This window comes from Salmo salar, chromosome ssa26 (assembly GCF_905237065.1).
Source record: "Salmo salar chromosome ssa26, Ssal_v3.1, whole genome shotgun sequence".
In the NCBI taxonomy this organism is placed as follows: domain Eukaryota; kingdom Metazoa; phylum Chordata; class Actinopteri; order Salmoniformes; family Salmonidae; genus Salmo; species Salmo salar.
Genome location: NC_059467.1, coordinates 45,269,940 through 45,292,447, shown reverse-complemented (window position 1 = coordinate 45,292,447; position 22,508 = coordinate 45,269,940). Strand labels below are relative to the sequence as shown.

Genomic DNA, 22,508 nt, shown 5'->3' with positions numbered 1-22,508 from the left:
TGCTTGTCCAGTCACTGGGTTTACACAATCACACCACACAAACTTTGGGAAGCCATATTAACCTCTGATGTCGAGAAACACACTTGTATAGAATTCATGAAGACCTGGATCTGAGTTCACACCTACGGTCTTTTGTTTCTACCCTAAGATAAGTTACTTAGACATGGGGGAGAACGCAACTCAGCTGTGTTTCTGCATAATGCTCTTTTCTATTGAGTTTCTGTTCTAAATGGGAGTTTGATCCCTCATTCTGTTCTAAATGGGAGTTTGATCCCTCATTCTGTTCTAAATGGGAGTTTGATCCCTCATTCTGTTCTAAATGGGAGTTTGATCCCTCATTCTGTTCTAAATGGGAGTTTGATCCCTCATTCTGTACTAAATGGGACTTTGATCCCTCATTCTGTACTAAATGGGACTTTGATCCCTCATTCTGTACTAAATGGGACTTTGATCCCTCATTCTGTACTAAATGGGACTTTGATCCCTCATTCTGTTCTAAATGGGACTTTGATCCCTCATTCTGTACTAAATGGGACTTTGATCCCTCATTCTGTTCTAAATGGGACTTTGATCCCTCATTCTGTACTAAATGGGACTTTGAGCCCTCATTCTGTTCTAAATGGGACTTTGAGCCCTCATTCTGTACTAAATGGGACTTTGAGCCCTCATTCTGTACTAAATGGGAGTTTGATCCCTCATTCTGTTCTAAATGGGACTTTGATCCCTCATTCTGTACTAAATGGGAGTTTGATCCCTCATTCTGTTCTAAATGGGACTTTGATCCCTCATTCTGTTCTAAATGGGACTTTGATCCCTCATTCTGTACTAAATGGGACTTTGATCCCTCATTCTTTTCTAAATGGGACTTTGATCCCTCATTCTGTACTAAATGGGAGTTTGATCCCTCATTCTGTACCGTCTTGTTGAATGGCAGGAGTAATGACTAATGGAAGGCATGCTCATCAGATTGTTGTAAAACCTGTGACTGGACAGAGTCTGGCTGCCACTCAGTCCCTCGTCGTTTTATGTTAATTTCTGGTGACCTGCCTATCAAAACGAGAGAACGGGTAAGAGGAGCCTACCACCCTTGGTCAAATGGAACCCGGGGGGTAAATTCAGTGAAGTGTAACGTCTAGAACATGGGTACCTCAGTACTATTTGAGACGGTCCGATCACGAATGTCTTATGTGGCAAAGAAAATGGATGTAACAGGTAGAAATGCTATATAATACATATAGAGGTGACGTGATTACCTCTTGTTCCTGACTAGTGTATGTTCTACACAATACATTTCTATCTGATATCTCATCATGAACAGACAGGGTGTCTGGTATTAGAGCCTGGAAGGTGGAATTGCATTATACCAACGGTTGGTGTTCCAGGATGTCTGTTTTGCAGTTGTGCTGTGCATCTCAGAAGATTGAGATATATCTCAATCAATCACTTGTTCTGTGACTACAAAAAAAAGATGACCTTGAATGTCTCCATTGGCAGGAGTAGCAGTGGTTGATCTAGCACCTTCCATAGCACTAGATATGGCACTTGGTTCAGTCATTTCATGCAATTGTCTGTTTTGTATGGAGGTCCCCTTTCCATTTCATGGTTTCTGTCTATTTTATTGGTGCTTGCTGAGATTAATACAGAGTTGAGGCTCTCATTCCTGGGATGCATCGCGGCAGCAGTAATAGACTGGAGAAGGTTACACCCTCCTGGACAGTCCCCTGATGGCAGCAGTAATAGACTGGAGAAGGTTACACCCTCCTGGACAGTCCCCTGATGGCAGCAGTAATGGACTGGAGAAGGTTACACCCTCCTGGACAGTCCCCTGATGGCAGCAGTAATAGACTGGAGAAGGTTACACCCTCCTGGACAGTCCCCTGATGGCAGCAGTAATGGACTGGAGAAGGTTACACCCTCCTGGACAGTCCCCTGATGGCAGCAGTAATGGACTGGAGAAGGTTACACCCTCCTGGACAGTCCCCTGATGGCAGCAGTAATGGACTGGAGAAGGTTACACCCTCCTGGACAGTCCCCTGATGGCAGCAGTAATGGACTGGAGAAGGTTACACCCTCCTGGACAGTCCCCTGATGGCAGCAGTAATAGACTGGAGAAGGTTACACCCTCCTGGACAGTCCCCTGATGGCAGCAGTAATAGACTGGAGAAGGTTACACCCTCCTGGACAGTCCCCTGATGGCAGCAGTAATGGACTGGAGAAGGTTACACCCTCCTGGACAGTCCCCTTGGTTTGATATACACCACAGGAGGTTGGTGGCACCTTAATCAGGGAGGACAGGCTCGTGGTAATGACTGCAGCGGCATCAGTGGAATGGTATCAAATACATCAAACGCATGGTTTCCAGGTGGTTGATGCCATTCCATTCGCTCCGATCATTATGAGCCGTCCTCCCTCGGCAGCCTCCACTGATGGACATGTTAGATGGTTGTCTGTTGACGTGGGAAGAACATTGAAAAGGCACCTGCTTCTCTAACAGCCGGGTGTTAGTTGGGGTCAGTGTTTTACGGTAAGCTTCTCTGTAACAGCCGTGTGTTAGTTGGGGTCAGTGTTTTACGGTAAGCTTCTCTGTAACAGCCGTGTGTTAGTTGGGGTCAGTGTTTTACGGTAAGCTTCTCTCTAACAGCCGTGTGTTAGTTGGGGTCAGTGTTTTACGGTAAGCTTCTCTGTAACAGCCGTGTGTTAGTTGGGGTCAGTGTTTTACGGTAAGCTCCAAACTTGATCCTGGGGCCCCGTTTTGGTTTTTGCCCTAACACTACACAGCTGATTTTAAAATATTCAAAGCTTGACAAGTTTTTTTATTTTTATTTTAATCAGCTGTGTAGCGCTAGGGCAAAAACCAAAACGTGCACGGGGCTGCCCAGGACTGAGTTTGGGGGAAATCTCTGGACTATACCACCACTGACCTGTTGACATTTTGTCATTATTTTTAAGGCATGACTGTCACCATTGGTATGGGTTTGAGTGTATTCACCCATGCCCTCATGTGGCCCGGTCTGTCCCCCTGGATGTCCCACTAGTGATGAATAAAGCCTGAAGAATGGCTATCCCAATGACCCATGAAAACAAAAGTTATTTATTGTAGGCTACAAAAAGTTAGATTTGTGTCAATAAAGATTGAAATCCATCACTATGGTTGCCCACTGTTAAGTTCATGGACTGAATCCTAATTGTTTACACATGCTGATCTTTTTCCCACTAATTGGAGCTGATCTCATTGGTCAAAAAAAAATCTGATTTCTACTGTGTGTGTAAACGCAGCCGTAGTAGCACATTACATAACAGCAAATGAATACCTACCTAAAACAAACACAATGACTGGGTGGTACCAGATTATTACTCTGGTGATTTATTCAACACATTTATAGGATTCATAAATAAAAACATTTGCACAATTTTAAATAAGTACATTAGAGATTTCCTTTTTCCTCTGGTAAGTCAACTTTTGAAAGGCACTCAGAGCCACAACATTCCACTTCCCCCCAATCATCAACACTTTTTTCACACAGGGAAAACAACCTGGTTTCAATGTATTTCCAGATAGTTGTTTTCAAGTAGTCTGGATAAACTACGAAAATCGATTCTTAATTCTCAACCCCAATTAATTAACAATTAGATGGAACGGCAGGTAGCCTAGTGGTTGGAGCGTTGGGCCAGTAACCGAAAGGTTGCTGGATCTAATCCCTGAGCTGACAAGGTAAAAATCTGTCGTTCTGCCCCTGACCAAGGCAGTTAACCCACTGTTCCTAGGCTGTCATTGTAAATAAGAATTTGTTCTTAACTGACTTGCCTGGTTAAATAAAGTACCTCTACTAGAACAGCACAATTAGGTAGTTAATACCAATAATTGAGAATACAGCATATATTTAATATACAAATGTTAGATTCCATATCATGGTCACATACATTGTTCATTTGTTTTTCTACCCAATCTGACAAACATAAGGGTTATGGCCCAATTCTCTCCTTCCTCCAATTAACGTTCCTTCACAGATTTGAAAGGAATTGACTAGTATATGAAATATGGTGGAAACTCCCACTAACCCATGCCAATCTAGATTTGTGGGAAGGAGTGAACAAGTGCACACTTTGGGAGAAATTAGATATTGGGACAGCCCCATAGAGAGAACTTCAACCAGCCTCAAAAGTCATTTGATGTAATGCTGTAGGACCAACTGCACAGAACCCATCAGGGCTAGCTGTAGTGGGTTGTTTAACTGGAGACATTTAGGAGGGATTGTTCCCAGTGACAGACAGCAAAACTGACTGACTAGATGATCTTCACCAGCGGTGCCAAAGAGATCTCATACCACTCGGTCAATAACACCACTAGGTAATGTATAGTTTACAAAAGGAGAACTAAATCACACAATCAATTCATCATATACTGGTTCAAGATCAGTCTGATGGAAGATATGACAGAAATCACTCAGATTACAAAAATAAAGAACAAGGAGGGAATGCAAAAGGCAAGGATCCGTAAGATACTCTGGCATGCCCTAGCAACAGACTGGAAGGATCCGTAAGATACTCTGGCATGCCCTAGCAACAGACTGGAAGGATCCGTAAGATACTCTGGCATGCCCTAGCAACAGAACGGAAGGATCCGTAAGGTACTCTTGAATGCCCTAGCAACAGAACGGAAGGATCCGTAAGATACTATGGCATGCCCTAGCAACAGAACGGAAGGATCCGTAAGGTACTCTGGCATGCCCTAGCAACAGAACGGAAGGATCCGTAAGGTACTCTGGCATGCCCTAGCAACAGAACGGAAGGATCCGTAAGGTACTCTGGCATGCCCTAGCAACAGAACGGAAGGATCCGTAAGGTACTCTTGAATGCCCTAGCAACAGAACGGAAGGATCCGTAAGATACTATGGCATGCCCTAGCAACAGAACGGAAGGATCCGTAAGATACTCTGGCATGCCCTAGCAACAGAACGGAAGGATCCGTAAGATACTCTGGCATGCCCTAGCAACAGAACGGAAGGATCCGTAAGATACTCTGGCATGCCCTAGCAACAGAACGGAAGGATCCGTAAGATACTCTGGCATGCCCTAGCAACAGAACGGAAGGATCCGTAAGATACTCTGGCATGCCCTAGCAACAGAACGGAAGGATCCGTAAGATACTATGGCATGCCCTAGCAACAGAACGGAAGGATCCGTAAGATACTCTGGCATGCCCTAGCAACAGAACGGAAGGATCCGTAAGATACTCTGGCATGCCCTAGCAACAGAACGGAAGGATCCGTAAGATACTCTGGCATGCCCTAGCAACAGAACGGAAGGATCCGTAAGATACTATGGCATGCCCTAGCAACAGAACGGAAGGATCCGTAAGATACTCTGGCATGCCCTAGCAACAGAACGGAAGGATCCGTAAGGTACTCTTGAATGCCCTAGCAACATAACTGCATGTTGGATCTTATTTGAGGGTCCCAGCTGAAATAGAGCAGATTAACCAGCACAGGTTTTCTAGTGAGTCTGTGGGGGACTTGTGTCTCTGGCTCTGTATTTTACTGAGGGTCTTCCTCTTTAGTGTCGATCCCTATCCAGCTGGCCAGGTGACCTTCAACCACCTCTTGCCCTCAGCCCCAGTTATAGAAGTAGATCTTCTGCCAGACAGGTAGGTAATCCATTAGAGGGCCTGGAAGGACAAGTGGAGGATAAGGTTAAGCCAATCAGGACAATGAACACATTAACTGACAAGATGCAGTCTGGCAGAACTTGGAAGCCACAGTGCATGTCAGCAGACAGTGGACCACCAAAAAGGTAAACAACGGAACAAATGCATCCCATGCCATTTTCAGATACTTGGTTTCTATAAAAAGTAAACACTTACGAGCAACCAACCCGACGCCGGGAACGTTGTCTGCCAGAAATCGGAGTAGGAACAGGATCTTTGTCCTACGTGAAAGAAAATGGAAAGGTTTAAAAAGCAGCACACATGATAGAAAACATGCCATGTTCCAATGGTCATTATAGTAAAGAACTTCTCTAGCAGAGAATCTGTTGCAGTTCTGATTCTACTAACTCAATCTGTTGTAGTTCTGATTCTACTTACTCAGAGAATCTGTTGTAGTTCTGATTCTACTTACTCAGAGAATCTGTTGTAGTTCTGATTCTACTAACTCAGAGAATCTGTTGTAGTTCTGATTCTACTTACTCAGAGAATCTGTTGTAGTTCTGATTCTACTTACTCAGAGAATCTGTTGTAGTTCTGATTCTACTTACTCAGAGAATCTGTTGTAGTTCTGATTCTACTAACTCAGAGAATCTGTTGTAGTTCTGATTCTACTTACTCAGAGAATCTGTTGTAGAAAGGGGAGCGGAGCAGGTAGTACAGAAGCAGAAAGGCTCTCCTCCTCACCTCCGCCCTCTCCCGCCGGTTCAGAGATTTAGTGTCACTCATCAAACCAAAACTGTGGAGAGAACAGACCAGGGGATACCTCTTTATCCTACTCATGTTTCAGTGCCTCCTTCATGACACTGCTTTTAAATGGCCTGTATAGAAGAGTATGTCTATGGCTATTTTGATTTAATAGTGGAACACATATGCATATCATGTGCCCAGTCAGTGTGTGCATTTATTTTGTGATTACTCTTAGCACATGTCAGTGTAAAGAGAAGAGATCATGGTTACCTGGTCATTTCCATGGCTCCAGATATGAGCCACGGTTTCCAGGAGCCTCTCCCACACATTCCCAGGCAGAGCACTGCGTTTGGGAGCAGCGTTGAGGAAAACATACATACCCTCTGAAGTAACACATTCCAAAGTATAGACTGACTGGAGTTAGAATGAGAAATCCTTGGTTTCATTTACCACTGATTTGGTCAAATACTAGTATACTGTATATACAGTGCAGTGATGTATTCCACTAGTAAGGGATGTGCTGTTAAGATGAACAGAATGCTTCTAGACCATACAGAGGTATATGGAATCATGCAACCATTTCAGCCAATGTATTTTATAGCTGCTGTACCGGACCAGAATCTATAGAGGCAGTAATCATGTGATGACATTGTGCACATTTAATTCTCTAGTGTCTGGCAGAGTCCCAGAGTAGGAAGGATACAGTGTACCAGCGGGCGTCCGATGTACATGGACTCTGCTATGGTCTCCTGGACCCCCAGGGCAGTGGGACTAGAGGTCAGATCCTCCTCCACAGCACACCTCTTCTCCCTACTGGGGGCTGCCCACAGACGGGCCTGCAGAGAGGGAGCTGAGAGAGAGAGAGAGAGAGAGAGAGAGAGAGAGAGAGAGGGGTAAGGGACAGATAGTCCATTCCTGATAAATAGTATTGGCACAGTCCTGAATGCAAACATTGCACTGGAACATGTGTAGTCTTACCATTGCCCAACGGCCTCATCACCCTCCCTGACCGCTGGCCCACGAAGGAGCTGTCATCCTGGTGGTCATCATGGTCCTCATCTGTAAGGAGGGAGAGGTACAGAAATATATTTATGTCCAGGTAGTAGTTCCAGGTTGTCTAGATTGTAAACTCTGCAGTATATGGTCCGGTCCTGGTGCAACCCAGGACATTGGCACATTGGTTATAGCCAATGAGATAGCAGAACAAGGACACAAAACTGCCCCAAAGTTGTATTGAATCAAATGAACAAAGAGTGTCATGTTTAAGTCGTATTGTTTGGATACAGCGGTATCTGCCAGACACCCTGCATTATAAAAAATAAAAAAGAGTTCAACATAAAATATGTCCGACGTGCAAACTGTTGACCTCTGTTACCGTTGCCTCCCTGTGCCTCCCTGTCCAGTGGGGTAATAGGAGGGGAAGTCTGCATGCCAGATCTGTACCAGAAGAGCAGTAGGAAGCGCAAGACGGCTCTGGAGAAATGTTGGACAGAGAGAAAAAGAACAGAGAGGGAAGTGAGGTGGAAGGAGAGAAATGGAATGGAACACCATGCAACATAACATCCTAGTAACCATGACGTTTTTCAACAGAGACAATCTAAAGAAAAGCACAGTTTATAATATTAGACCTACAGGCTGACATTGTCTTTACTAATCCATGTATCACTGAATATCTCATTGTCTTTACTAATCCATGTATCACTGAATATCTCATTGTCTTTACTAATCCATGTATCACTGAATATCTCATTGTCTTTACTAATCCATGTATCACAGCATATTTGTTTTACTTTGCACACAATACAGCATGTTGTAGATCGATGAAAAGGGATCCAGTTAAAGCGTTGGTTAGATATCGCTCCACGAGGGGCTCCTTCATTCCTTACTTAGTGATCTGGATGAGCACTATGACCAGCCAGCGACCTCCCTCCCCCCACAGCTTGGTGGCCCCCATCTCCAGGAACACCTCCAAGTACTCCACCACTGACAGCCAGGTGAGAAGCCTCTGCTGAGAGAGAGACTGAACAAACACAACCGTACACACACACACACACACACACACACACACACAGGGATTGCAGTCAGTTCTGATAGCACTTCCCTGTTTCAGAGTGTTTTCTTCCATTTTGTGCCCAATGAACACAACCCTGCACATATTTAGACTATTGTGATTGACCTGGTGGAGGTGGACCTCACCATGGGTAAGGTTAGACTATTGTGATTGACCTGGTGGAGGTGGACCTCACCATGGGTAAGGTTAGACTATTGTAATTGACCTGGTGGAGGTGGACCTCACCATGGGTAAGGTTAGACTATTGTGATTGACCTGGTGGAGGTGGACCTCACCATGGGTAAGGTTAGACTATTGTGATTGACCTGGTGGAGGTGGACCTCACCATGGGTAAGGTTAGACTATTGTGATTGACCTGGTGGAGGTGGACCTCACCATGGGTAAGGTTAGACTATTGTGATTGACCTGGTGGAGGTGGACCTCACCATGGGTAAGGTTAGACTATTGTGATTGACCTGGTGGAGGTGGACCTCACCATGGGTAAGGTTAGACTATTGTGATTGACCTGGTGGAGGTGGACCTCACCATGGGTAGGGTTAGACTATTGTGATTGACCTGGTGGAGGTGGACCTCACCATGGGTAGGGTTCGACACAGCCCTTTGCGCAGAATGCCATCATTAAGCAGCACCAGCAGGTTGGAGGCAGAGTACACTGCAAAAACACACAACAACAAACTGATCCACCAGTTGAAGTTCCTGAATGCTTCTGGTTCATGGTTATACTGCAGTCAATAAAACTTTAACTGTGAGGTAAAGTGGGGTCCTAACCTACCCAATTCAGAGATTTCGTGGGAGTCAGTGAAACGCCCTGTGAAATAGACACAAAAACACTTGAGGACTGATGGTATGTCAAACTAATGTAATGCTGTTTCAACAGAGAACCAATCAAAGAACTTGGCTAAATATTTCAGATAATAATTACATTTCATAAGGTAGAGTTATGCCTGCCATAGGCCATGCCAGACTCTACACAGGACTACTGACAACACGATGTAACAAATAGTTATATTTAACGATTGAATCATGCACCAGATGCATGGCTGTGACTGTTTTTCATATGCTGAATTAGAGAATAACATTCCTTTGTTTTCATGATCAAACACGAGATTGTAGTGTTGAGAGGAACATCAGGCGATGCATGGTCAATGTTTTGGCAAGAGGTGTAGGCAATTAACTTGGCAACTTAGATTCGTTTTAGAGGATGCTGCATTCAAACAAATGGGAACTCAGAAATCTCCCACTTCGACTTCAGTGCGTTCAAAACAAATGGGACCTCGGAAAACAAATCGAGTTCCGACTTGGAAAAACGTTTTTGAACGGTCATCCAACTCGGGAATTCGTGCCTCTTTCTGCAGCTCTGACTTTCTGACCAAAATATCACTGACGTCATGATCTGACCTCGTATTTTTCCGAGTTCCCAGTTGTTTTTGAACGCAGCAAGCCATCCGCTCTGGCTTTCACTTTTAAACTCACCCGAAATGAGGTACGACAGCGTTCTTACGGTGCTCTCCAGTTGTCCAGTCGCTGCAGGGTTCTTCGTAACGTACTCCCGATACCGCTCGTAGAGCCGGGTCAGTTTCTCTGTGTACAGTTTAGACATTGCACTAAACTGCTAAATCAAAACATGTACTGAACGAACACCTACACATCATACTTCCGCAACTGAAGTCTGCTTCCTGTGACGATAAAACACCGGAAGTAACTTTTTCGTATTATGTTAGAATCAACGTAGCCGGTTATGAGACTATGGTTAATGTTTGGAAAAGGGTTAGGGCACATATCTGTATAAGATTGTTATATCTGTGGTTAGGGTTGGCGAAAACACTCTAATAACCTGCTACGATAATCACTTCCGGTCGAAGCTTTATCGAAGGGGCGTGAAAATATTATGTTCCTTCTTGTGACAGGGAGAAAACTGACTGCAGAGGGCGACGAAGGTAAAGGTTTTGAGTGTGTTCGAGCAGTAAGCCTAGCGAAGCCGACTGTAGACAAGTCGGCGAGTGGAGTCAGGGAGGTGCATCTCCGACAGGCAACAGTCGGACACTGTAGTGGTTTTCCAACGGCAGGGCTCAGATCAACTGGTAGTGTCAACATAGCGGCTATTGTTTATAAACGTTTTTCTGTTTACATGTCAAAATAAACTTATTTTGTATTCCCCGTAGCTTTATAAAGCAGTAAAGTTGTTTCCTGTTTCTTTCAAGTCTTTGGCAACGTTCGCGTGGATCAAACAAAACACAAAATGATTGGTTTGCACATAGTGCCTCCCACAATGCAGGTGGCTGCATGGTGCAGTTGGTGAGAAGCAACTTCATAAATAAAAACGGCATGACCTTTGATCATATTATTTTTGTAAAGTTCATGCAGTCCACATGTAGGTGCAATTTGGTAATATTTGTATACACATAATGCAACACACTGAAAGTTGGTGATCAACATAGGTCAACATCTTGACAAAGGTGATCTACTCATGTGCTGAAGACAAAAGAGACAGGCACAGGGGTATATTAAAGACCGGCTGTGGTCTCATGGAATTTAAAATTGAATGATGGGAAGTTATTTTCAGAAGTCTGACATTTTGGCTTATGCTACAATTCCCATGTCTATTTGGAGCCCTAGAAACGTTCCTCCCAGGCAGTCTTGGAAAAAGTACCCAATTGTCATACTTGAGTAAAAGTATAGATACGTTAATAGGAAGTTACTCAAGTAAAGGTGAAAGTCACCCAGTAAAATACTACTTGAGTAAAAGTCTAAAAGTATTTGTTTTAAATATACTTAAGTATCAAAAGTACATGTAATTGCTCAAATATACTTAAGTATCAAAAGTAGAAGTAAAAGTATAAATAATTTCAAATTCCTTATGGCACCATTTGGCAAAGCAGATGGCACCATTTTATTGTTTTTAAAATGTACGGATAGCCGGGGGCACACTCCAACACTCAGACATTATTTATAAGAGATGCATTTGTGTTTAGTGAGTCCGCCAGACCATAGGCAGTATTTTGATAAGTGTGTGAATTTCACAATTTTCCTGTCCTGCTAAACATTAAAAATGTAACACGGACTTTGGGTTGTCAGGGAAAATGTATGGAGTGGAAAGTTTAATATTTTCTTTAGTAATGTAGTGAAGTAAAAGTAAAAGTTGTCAAGAATATAAATAGTAAGTTACAGATACCCCCAAAAACTACTTAAGTAGTACTTTAAAGTATTTTTACTTAAGTACTTTACACCACTGCTCCCAGGTGGGCTTCAAGTCATTAAGAGAGTGTGGAAGTAACATGTCGTATATATGTTAGCCTTATGTCTTAATTCTAATAAAGCTGATAAAATAGGTTATGTTTTGCTGTATCAACATCAACTGATTTAAATGGTTGGTATTTAGTGAGGCCCCCAAAAGGCTCTGACTGCATGTGGGTATGGATTTGGGTATACAGACCCGCGAGACATTGCGCTCCTCATGATGAGTTCAGATTTTTTTGTGACCCCCATCCCTGGTCTAGCTCGTCCCCACACACATCCTGACAGACCAGCAGACCTTTACACCCGGCCCAGGACCCCGGTAACAATTCACAGAAGTAAATCAATGTTCCCTTTTATAGCAGAGCATGTTTTGTTGTGACAGAATACATTTAGAAAATCTTTACTGACTGAGGTTGTATATCCTGAGCGGTTTTTGTTAGATTGTCAGAGTAACCATGTTGGGAAGAAGCAATATCGTTAACTTAGCCTACAATACGAACAGTGGCGATTTTAGCATGTACATTTTGGTGTGGCAAAAAAAAAAGTGGGATGCATACCTGCATAGCCACTACACAACACAACACTAAACAATACATTAATTGCACTATAACAGTGGCAAACGGTGCCCACAAACTGTTAGGGCCTACATAAATCTGTCCCAACAGCAGAGTCCCAACAGCAGTCCCAACACCTTACCACTGCCAGAACTGGCTATCAGCGGAGCCTTGTCTGGCAGCGAAACAGTTCATTCAGCCTCATTTACTGCCTTTAAAAAAACATAGCTGATATGGCTGACTTGCTTAAACAAATGTGGTTTCAACTGACAATTGAGATGTACAAACTATGTCATAAAGGAACGACAAGCAGATAAGAGGCAATCCGTAATTTCGATTAAGACATTAATGAGCGAGCTAGGACGGACATGGTCAATATAACAATTGAGAAATTAAGAGGTGAAAATAGACCAAATTATTAGGGTGAGGCACATAGGCTACTAACAGCTTACTACACAACATACACATAGCATTACTTTCTTAGCTACAGTATACATACAGTTGAAGTCGGAAGTTTACATACACCTTAGCCAAATACATTTTAACTCCATTTTTCACAATTCCTGACATTTAATCCTATTGAAAATTCCCTGTCTTAGGTCAGTTAGGATCACCACTTTATTTTAAGAATGTGAAATGGCAGAATAATAGTAGAGAGAATGATTTATTTCAGCTTATATTTCTTTCATCACATTCCCGGTGGGTCAGAAGTTTACATACACTCAATTAGTATTTGGTAGCACTGCCTTTAAATTGTTTAACTTGGGTCAAACGTTTCGGGTTTGGGTCAAACGTTTCTCTTCATATGACAAGGATTAAAAATGATTTGCCAGTAGATTGTGAACTTGATTCATGATGTCATCATCTAGCTAAGATTTTGACATTATGATGTTGACATGATCAATCGAATCAAAGCTACTGTTGATATAATGTAATTTGACATTTTATCTGTGGCCAATGACCTTGAGGCTTCTTGGATGGGCACTTCTAATGTAACTCTATGGCAGCACCCAAGGGGCTTGAATTTCTGAGCTCTACCCTTAGACTTGGCGGTGACATAGTGTCCCCATGAGTGACAGAGCACTGATACAATCACGGTACAACACCAGCTATTTTCTGCTGGCTTGCCCCACCACCACAGAAAGCACTGAGCTAGGCAGTAACACCTGCATTTTGGAGCTCCCTTACTCAAGAAAACTAAAAAGAGACTATGTTTGTATGCGGCTTTATTAACTCAAATATATATATATTTGTTTACATTGTTTGCAAACTGATATGTGCCACGTATTAATGCCAAAATAACATAACAATAACAATATAAATTTTTTGCTAAAAATGTGGGGCTCAAAACAGGTGAGGCTCTGCCCCACCTGTCCTGAATGACGAGTCGCCATTGAATATGAACATAGTCATTCTCAACAATGATGAACTTTAACCAACTCAACACTTGTCACATGTAAGCCTACCGGTATATGACGACCTAATAGGAAACTGAGATTTAGTAGTCACGTCACTTGCGGTTGTGTAAAGTGGGAGGACTCTCATGTGACGAGTTAGCTGTGTTTCACCAATGGGTGGGTTAGCTGGGTTTCACCAATGGGTGGGTTAGCTGGGTTTCACCAATGGGTGGGTTAGCTGGGTTTCACCAATGGGTGGGTTAGCTGGGTTTCACCAATGGGTTGGGTTAGCTATGTTTCACCAATGGGTGGGTTAGCTGGGTTTCACCAATGGGTGGGTGGGTTAGCTATGTTTCACCAATGGGTGGGTTAGCTGGGTTTCACCAATGGGTGGGTTCGCTGGGTTTCACCAATGAACTTCTGGTTGAGAAGTCAGAATAAAAGTCCACTACTGAAACTAGAGGAAAATTAACAAATTAATAAAAAATACAGAGCAAGGTCACCTACTGAAAAAACGTGTTATTTGAAGAATTGAATATAGTTGAACAATATGGCAATTCATTGAATTTCAATGAGTTCATCATGAATAGGAAGGTCTATTATCTATGGTCTTTATCCTATATCCCACCACTTTCTCACACACACACACACACACACACACACACACACACACACACACACACACACACACACACACACACACACACACAGGGAGTTTGGAGGAATAGCACAGGGTCAGCGCCCCTGGAGCATTTAAAAGGTTAAGTGCCTTGCTCAAGGGCACAACAGCATGAGTTCACGAGAGCTTTTATTTTGAAGCCTGACAACAGGAAGTTCCGTTTTTGTGCTGCCGGCAAACATATTACATCCTCTAAAGATCAAAGTACAAGAACATAGGGAAATATTATGCGTGAGAAATCATTCCTAAAGTTAATCCTTAGGAATTGCTTTATTGAATGAACGATGGAGTTTGAGCGTCACCTTTCTTTTCCGGTGGGGCGCTCATAGTGAAATCAACATCTGCATTGGTAGTAACGGCAGGAACACTTTTGACGGATCTATTATGCATTTATAAGAAATTCGTCTTCAGATAAACAAAGGTAAGTGCATTTAATCTCAATACTTGACAGCCACAGTGTCGGCATTATATTGTCTTATGCCGTTGTTTGTTATTTCATCATTTATTTATCCGTGTTCCAGGTTTTCCAGGAGGCTATTGTATTCAAGACGGTGGACCGAATTGGGTTTAGGTTTAACGTTACAGTAAGAATGTCACGAGTTAAATCAGACTCACCCACCGCCGTTACCGATGTACATACAGGCTCAAAGATGCAGAGAGTAATTTACGTTACTTACCTCATAGCTGTCCTGGATATCACATGGATGTTTTTACAGTTTTCCATCACTCCTGTAAGTATTTGTGTTTTAATGTATATTCTATTCTAGTACCCACGTTACAAAAGTGGTTGTTTTTGTTGTTATATGATTAGCCTATATTGATAGAGATGAGAAAGAAAACAATGCAATTTATTTCAATACTTTCGATATCAGAATGGCTACAAAAAGTAGGCTACGTGTGCTATGCATTCATTTGCTGTTATTCAAATGTATTGTAAATATTTGCCATTTGCTAATAGGTTTGAACAGTTATAAATGGCCTTGGGATTGTTGACATATTTGACATAGGCCTACACCTAAAAATATATAGACAATGGCCTTACCGGGGCCTTCTTGAGGTCACCATCGTTTTTGATAGAGGATTGTGACTATGCGCTTTGAAAGCAGTATATCTATGACAATCTAATATGAATTAATTACAGTGGCGATTTTATGATGTAAATCTTGGTGGGGACAAAAAAAAGAATGTTGCTTGCATGCCAGCAAAGCCACTACACAACACTAAACAATACATTAATTGCACTATAACGGTGACAAACGATGCCCATAAACTGTTAGGGCCAACAGAAAGCTGTCCCAACAGCAGAGTCCAAACAGCAGAGTCCAAACAGCAGAGTCCCAACAGCAGAGTCCCAACAGCAGTCCCAACACCTTACCACTGCTGCACCTGCCTATCAGCGGAGCCTTGTCTGGCAGTGAAACAGTTCATTCAGCCTCATTTACTGCCTTTAAAAAAGCATAGCTGACGTCTCCCTGGAAAATCCAGGCTGACTTGCTTAAACAAATGTGGTTTCTACTGACAATTGAGATGTACAAACTATGTCATAAGGGGACGACCAGCGGATAAGAGGCAATCCGTAATTTCGATGAAGACATTAATGAGCGAGCTAGGACGGATTGAAGCAATCATTTTAAACTAGGAAAAGAGACCCTTAATCTTAAACTTGGGACCACACAGCCACTGCACTGAATAGCAGGCTCATGATTGCTTTGCAATGCTTGCAGTTAGCCACTGATTCCTTCCAAACAACTCATTGTTGAATTTGCGGCAATCACGGCTCAACGCTCTGTATTTTCCACTGGCTGCCCCACCACCACAGAAAGCACTCAGCTAGGCTGAAACACCTGCATTTTGGAGCTGTCTTACTCAAGAAAGCAAAAAAGAGACCATGTTTGTATGCGGCTTTATTAACTCAATAATATATATTTTTTTCACATTGTTTGCAAACTGATATGTTACACGTATTAATGCCAAAATAACATGCAAAACAGGCAAGGCCCAAAAAATAAAATATATATATTTTTTTATTATTATATTTTGCAAAAAATATGGAGCTCAAAACAGCCCTGAATGACGGGTTACCACTGATTAATTATTATAATAATACAAATATGTATATGAATTTAAGTTTGACCTCTCACCATTCAGTATTTGGCGAAGAAGCTGGGATTTGACACCCTATGGATTGGCTATTTGCAAACCATGGTTGGTGTCATCCAATTGTTGGGAGGCCCGATATTTGGCAGGTGAGCAAAACTCTGTTGAATGAAATACATAATCTGTTACATAACCACAGTCTGTATCTTTATTCTCCAACCCTGGTCAAAGACGCACAATCTGCTGCTGGCAAATTGAGCTTTAAAGTGCTGTCACTTAAATCTAATTGAGTTATGGTTCAATGACTTAGGGCAACGAACCATACATAGAGGGCTTATCAGACCTGAATCCAGACACAAGATCACAGCTGTTATGTGTTGGTGGCCATATGTAGGCAAATGTCAATATAGATCAGTGTTATTTTTCTGTTGTCGGTAGGTTTGCAGACCTTTTTGGGGCCAGGGCAGCAATGTGTCTATCCTGCGCTGCCTCTATAGTCTACTATGGGTTACTAGCGATAGCTGACAGTCCTCTCATGCTCTTCATCCACAAACTCCCCGCTGTCTTGATGCATGGCTTGCCTGGTAAGTGCTACACTGCCTATTGTTTATTTAACCTTTATTTTAGCAGGGAGTCCCATTGAGACCAAGGTCTCTTTTTCAAGGGAGCCCTGCATGACATGATCAGCAGCAATTACACAATCACAGTTAGAGACAAATATACTAACTGTTGTTCCCTTCATACTCAAACTCCCAGATAAGTCCCCAGCATATGTACCTTGCCTAGGACCTACTGTACTAGACAGCTCTCTAACAGATCCTATAGGACCTACTGTACTAGACAGCTTTCTAACAGATCCTATAGGACCTACTGTACTAGACAGCTCTCTAACAGATCCTATAGGACCTACTGGACTAGACAGCTTTCTAACAGATCCTATAGGATCTATTGTACTAGACAGCTCTCTAACAGATCCTATAGGACCTACTGTACTAGACAGCTCTCTAACAGATCCTATAGGACCTACTGTACTAGACAGCCCTCTAACAGATCCTATAGGACCTACTGTACTAGACAGCTCTCTAACAGATCCTATAGGACCTACTGTACTAGACAGCTCTCTAACAGATCCTATAGGACCTACTGTACTAGACAGCTCTCTAACAGATCCTATAGGACCTATTGTACTAGACAGCTCTCTAACAGATCCTATAGGACCTACTGGACTAGACAGCTCTCTAACAGATCCTATAGGACCTACTGTACTAGACAGCCCTCTAACAGATCCTATAGGACCTACTGTACTAGACAGCCCTCTAACAGATCCTATAGGACCTACTGTACTAGACAGCTCTCTAACAGATCCTATAGGATCTATTGTACTAGACAGCTCTCTAACAGATCCTATAGGATCTATTGTACTAGACAGCTCTAACAGATCCTATAGGACCTACTGTACTAGACAGCTCTCTAACAGATCCTATAGGACCTACTGTACTAGACAGCTCTCTAACAGATCCTATAGGACCTACTGTACTAGACAGCTCTCTAACAGATCCTATAGGACCTACTGTACTTGACAGCTCTCTAACAGATCCTATAGGACCTACTGTACTAGACAGCTCTCTAACAGATCCTATAGGACCTACTGTACTAGACAGCTCTCTAACAGATCCTATAGGACCTACTGTACTAGACAGCTCTCTAACAGATCCTATAGGACCTCCTCTACTAGGATCTATGTGTATAAGTCTGACTTGTTGTGCTCCTCTCTCCTCCTCTCCCCAGGATAAGTCTGACTTGTTGTGCTCCTCTCTCTGCCTCTCACCAGGAGCCCAGATGGTAGTGACTGACCTGACAGAACCTGACAAGCGGGCAGATGCCCTTGGCAAGCTGGGCCTATGTTTTGGCATTGGCATGGTTGCCGGCTCCACCTTGGGTGGTACACTCAGCACACGCTATGGGTGAGTGAAGCACCTCAATGCTCACCGATTCTAGTCCAATCCAAGAGCTGGAATCCGATTCTAGTCCAATCCGAGAGCTGGAATTTAGCCGTGTGACATCCCTGCTCTGGCTTTTCAAGGGAGACATTTGCTGCTTGTGTAGCTGCTGGAGGGAGCTTCATCAGCTTCCTGTTGGTTTGGACGTTTATCCCTAAACACACTAAGATACAAGCTCCACAGGACAACACAGACAGTAAGACTCTACACCTACCTCACAACACACTATTCACTCTCTAAAGGGTTTGTGTGTGCGTGTGGTGCAAAAAATAACATTTGTGTTTTATCTGACACTTACTGTGGCCTGTGTGAAGTGGGGACATCCATGATGTGTGGTATTTGACACGTGACTTCATATGTGAGTTGCTTGTGACATATTTTCCTGGTCCTGCAGAGAAGAGCAATGCCAAGTCAGTCTTTGACCTGGGTGAGATCACCAGACTGATGAAGTTCCCTGGTGTGGCCAAAACCTTCACGGTCAAGATCATCTCAGGTCTGCCATCAGGTGGGTGTCTTCCACTGTTACCTATAAGAGTTGTTTATTCTCCACCTATGAGGATGTCTTAGTTTAGACTCATCTGAGGGAGAACTAAACTCTTAGCAGGAATGTGTTGCTGTAGAAGTGGAATTAGTGATGTAGTGAAAGGGTAAAAGCACGTAACACAGTTTACCTACAGATTTTATTTGGAGAATAGCATTTATGCACACTTAACGCAAACCAATGTTCAGCGTTTAACAATCTTAATAAAAACTACAACACCCATCTCAACCAATGTTCAGCATTTAACAATCTTAATAAAAACTACAACACCCATCTCAACCAATGTTCAGCATTTAACAATCTTAATAAAAACTACAACACCCATCTCAACCAATGTTCAGTGTTTAATGACCTTTTTATTTCTATATATAATCTATATTTGTTTTTACAGGTTATTGTGTTTTTAGTGTTTCTGCCTGTGTTTGCATGGAGTCCTTTTTAACAACCTCAAGGGATTCTGTGTCAGGTATCTTTCAGGTCATGTTTTCTGTTATCGCCATGAACTTCTTCCAGCTGGCGCCAGAGCAGAATGGCTACCTTATGGCCTACTTTGGGATCGTGTCAATGGTATGGAGCAAGGATGCTTACGACATATACATTTAGTCATTTAGCAGACGCTCTTATCCAGAGACACATTACATTTAGTCATTTAGCAGACACTCTTATCCAGAGAGACTTACATGTTAGTCATTTAGCAGACACTCTTATCCAGAGAGACTTACATGTTAGTCATTTAGCAGACACTCTTATCCAGAGAGACTTACATGTTAGTCATTTAGCAGACACTCTTATCCAGAGAGACTTACATGTTAGTCATTTAGCAGACACTCTTATCCAGAGAGACGTACGTTAGTCATTTAGCAGACACTCTTATCCAGAGAGACTTACATGTTAGTCATTTAGCAGACACTCTTATCCAGAGACACATTATATTTAGTCATTTAGCAGACACTCTTATCCAGAGACACATTATATTTAGTCATTTAACAGACACTCTTATCCAGAGACACATTATATTTAGTCATTTAACAGACACTCTTATCCAGAGACACATTATATTTAGTCATTTAGCAGACACTCTTATCCAGAGACACATTATATTTAGTCATTTAGCAGACACTCTTATCCAGAGACACTTCCATTATATTTAGTCATTTAGCAGACACTCTTATCCAGAGACACATTATATTTAGTCATTTAGCAGACACTCTTATCCAGAGACACATTATATTTAGTCATTTAGCAGACACTCTTATCCAGAGACACATTATATTTAGTCATTTAGCAGACACTCTTATCAGGGACACTTCCATTATATTTAGTCATTTAGCAGACACTCTTATCCAGAGACACATTATATTTAGTCATTTAGCAGACGCTCTTATCCAGAGACACATTATATTTAGTCATTTAGCAGACACTCTTATCCAGAGACACATTATATTTAGTCATTTAGCAGACGCTCTTATCCAGAGACACTTCCATTATATTTAGTCATTTAGCAGACACTCTTATCCAGAGAGACTTACATGTTAGTCATTTAGCAGACGCTCTTATCCAGAGAGACTTACATGTTAGTCATTTAGCAGACGCTCTTATCCAGAGACACATTATATTTAGTCATTTAGCAGACACTCTTATCCAGAGACACATTATATTTAGTCATTTAGCAGACGCTCTTATCCAGAGTGACTTACAGTTAGTGCAGTCATCTTAATATATATGTGGTTGTCCCACCTAGCTCAGTCATAGTAAGTACATTTTTCCTTAGTAAAGTAGTTCATCAGCTGTTAGTGTTAGTAGGAAAAGACAAGTATGAGTGTTAGTTTGTTTCTTTTATACGCTCATTGTGGCCCTAGCCTCTTTTTATTTTGTGGTATTTTGCACCTGTGAAGCTAAATTAGCGATGACGTTGTTTGCGCGTCAGCTCGACTGGCTATCAGTGTTCACCATGTTATTTGACCACTACATTCCTGGTTAGGACAACACAATGTATTTACAGTAATTAAAAGTTTAGATGGCTAAATTCTCCTGAAATCTCCAGGATATCAAATCCCCACCCCCGTGGGAACAGGATTTAATAGAGCACCTTGGTGAGAAATGAACTTTTTTGGTCAAATTTTTCCAGGTAATCCAAGGGGGAGTGATTGGCCGGCTGACCTCAAAGTACTCTGAGAACTCACTGCTTCTCCTCTCCATCGGCATGTCAAGTCTGGTGGGCCTGGCTCAGGTACAGAGGATTCATTTCATCTTGTGATAAATGCAGGGTTGTATATATTCACCGTAGCAAAATGTTCAGCAAAAAAAAAAAAGTGAAAAAAGCACTTGGACAGTTTCAATCCCTCCTCGTTTCAGTCGTTTTATTTCCGTTTGGTGCCTAATGAATATGACCCTTTTGTAAAACCTTTGATCTTAAAGGTTAACGTTTCGTTCTCTCCTTGGCAGGTCTTCATGGCTAACGTGTTCCAGTTCTGCTTCATCGTTCTCCCCATGATGTTCTCTCTCAGCGTGTTCAACGTCATCACTGACAGCATGCTGACAAAGACTGTGCCTTCCTCCGATACCGGTGAGACAATTAAGCGTTTCAAACACATATGTTGAGAAATGTGAAGGGGGGCATCAGTTAAACAGTAAATCATTGGCTAACATAACAAAACAAAAACACTTCAGAGAAAGAATCACACTTGGTGTTGTCGTAACATTCTGAAAGAAACAGTTTAGCATTGAAGTGCAACTTCTGCCTGTTCTGGACATTTTTCTGATTGGTTCTCTTCACTCTTCTGCAGGCACGATGCTGGGGCTGTGTGCCTCTGTGCAGTCTCTACTCCGCACCATCGGCCCCACGATTGGAGGCTTCTTGTATCACAACTACGGAGTGGCTTCTTTTGGGTTCATCCAGTTTGTCGTGAACATGGTCGTGTTTGTGTTTATGCTTAGAAACATGGTCAACAGCAAAGATGAGCACAGAGAATGACATTCCACAGAGTTAAATACATAGGGCATTTTAAAAGTGACCTAAATATAATTTTATATTATCAGAGAATTTAATTAGATTTCTATAATGGACAAAAATATAAAATGCAACATGCAACAATTTCCTAGATTTTACTTACTTAGTTCATATAAGGAAATCAGTTGATTGAAATATATTCATTAGGCACTAATCAATGGATTTCACATGACTAGGAATACAGATATGCATCTCTTGGTCAAAGATGCCTTTAAAAAAAGGTAGGGACGTGGATCAGAAAACCAGTCAGTATCTGGTGTGACCATCATTTGCCTCATGCTGATTGTGGCCTGTGGAATGTTGTCCCACACCTCATCAATGGCTGTGTGAAGTTTCTGGATATTGGCTGGGAACTGGAACACTGTCGTACACGTCGATCCAGAGCATCCCAAACATGCTCAATGGGTGACATGTCTGGTGAGTATGCAGGCCAGGGAAGAACTGGGACAATTTCAGCTTCCAGGAATTGTGTACAGATCCTTGCAACATGGGGCTGTGCATTATCATGCTGAAACATGAGGTGATGGCGGT

The 22,508-nt window shown here is 42.3% G+C and overlaps 2 protein-coding genes across 3 annotated transcripts; one reads left to right on the top strand and one right to left on the bottom strand.

Moving 5' to 3' along the window:
- Positions 1-3,333: 3,333 nt before the first annotated feature.
- LOC106587909 (peroxisomal membrane protein PEX16) lies at positions 3,334-10,159 on the bottom strand. Of its 2 annotated transcripts, none has more exons than XM_014176568.2 (11): positions 9,936-10,159; positions 9,235-9,270; positions 9,038-9,114; positions 8,278-8,411; positions 7,758-7,864; positions 7,370-7,450; positions 7,095-7,241; positions 6,662-6,734; positions 6,321-6,440; positions 5,861-5,925; positions 3,334-5,665 (listed from the first exon to the last, which is right to left on the bottom strand). In XM_014176568.2, the coding sequence occupies exons 1-11, from the start codon at positions 10,060-10,062 to the stop codon at positions 5,607-5,609; spliced, it is 1,026 nt and encodes a 341-aa protein (XP_014032043.1). In that variant the 5' UTR covers positions 10,063-10,159; the 3' UTR covers positions 3,334-5,606. The 2 variants fall into 2 exon arrangements, with proteins under 2 accessions (XP_014032043.1, XP_014032044.1); XM_014176569.2 differs by having other exon boundaries at positions 7,767-7,864.
- A 4,302-nt stretch (positions 10,160-14,461) lies between these two features.
- Positions 14,462-22,210, top strand: LOC106587911 (solute carrier family 22 member 18). The gene is made up of 11 exons (XM_014176570.2): positions 14,462-14,750; positions 14,851-15,060; positions 16,478-16,575; positions 16,865-17,010; positions 18,258-18,390; positions 18,510-18,622; positions 18,821-18,931; positions 19,434-19,534; positions 21,096-21,197; positions 21,413-21,533; positions 21,754-22,210. Exons 2-11 carry the CDS (start codon positions 14,920-14,922, stop codon positions 21,939-21,941), a joined length of 1,254 nt encoding a protein of 417 aa, XP_014032045.2. The 5' UTR covers positions 14,462-14,750; positions 14,851-14,919; the 3' UTR covers positions 21,942-22,210.
- The last annotated feature ends 298 nt before the right edge of the window (positions 22,211-22,508 follow it).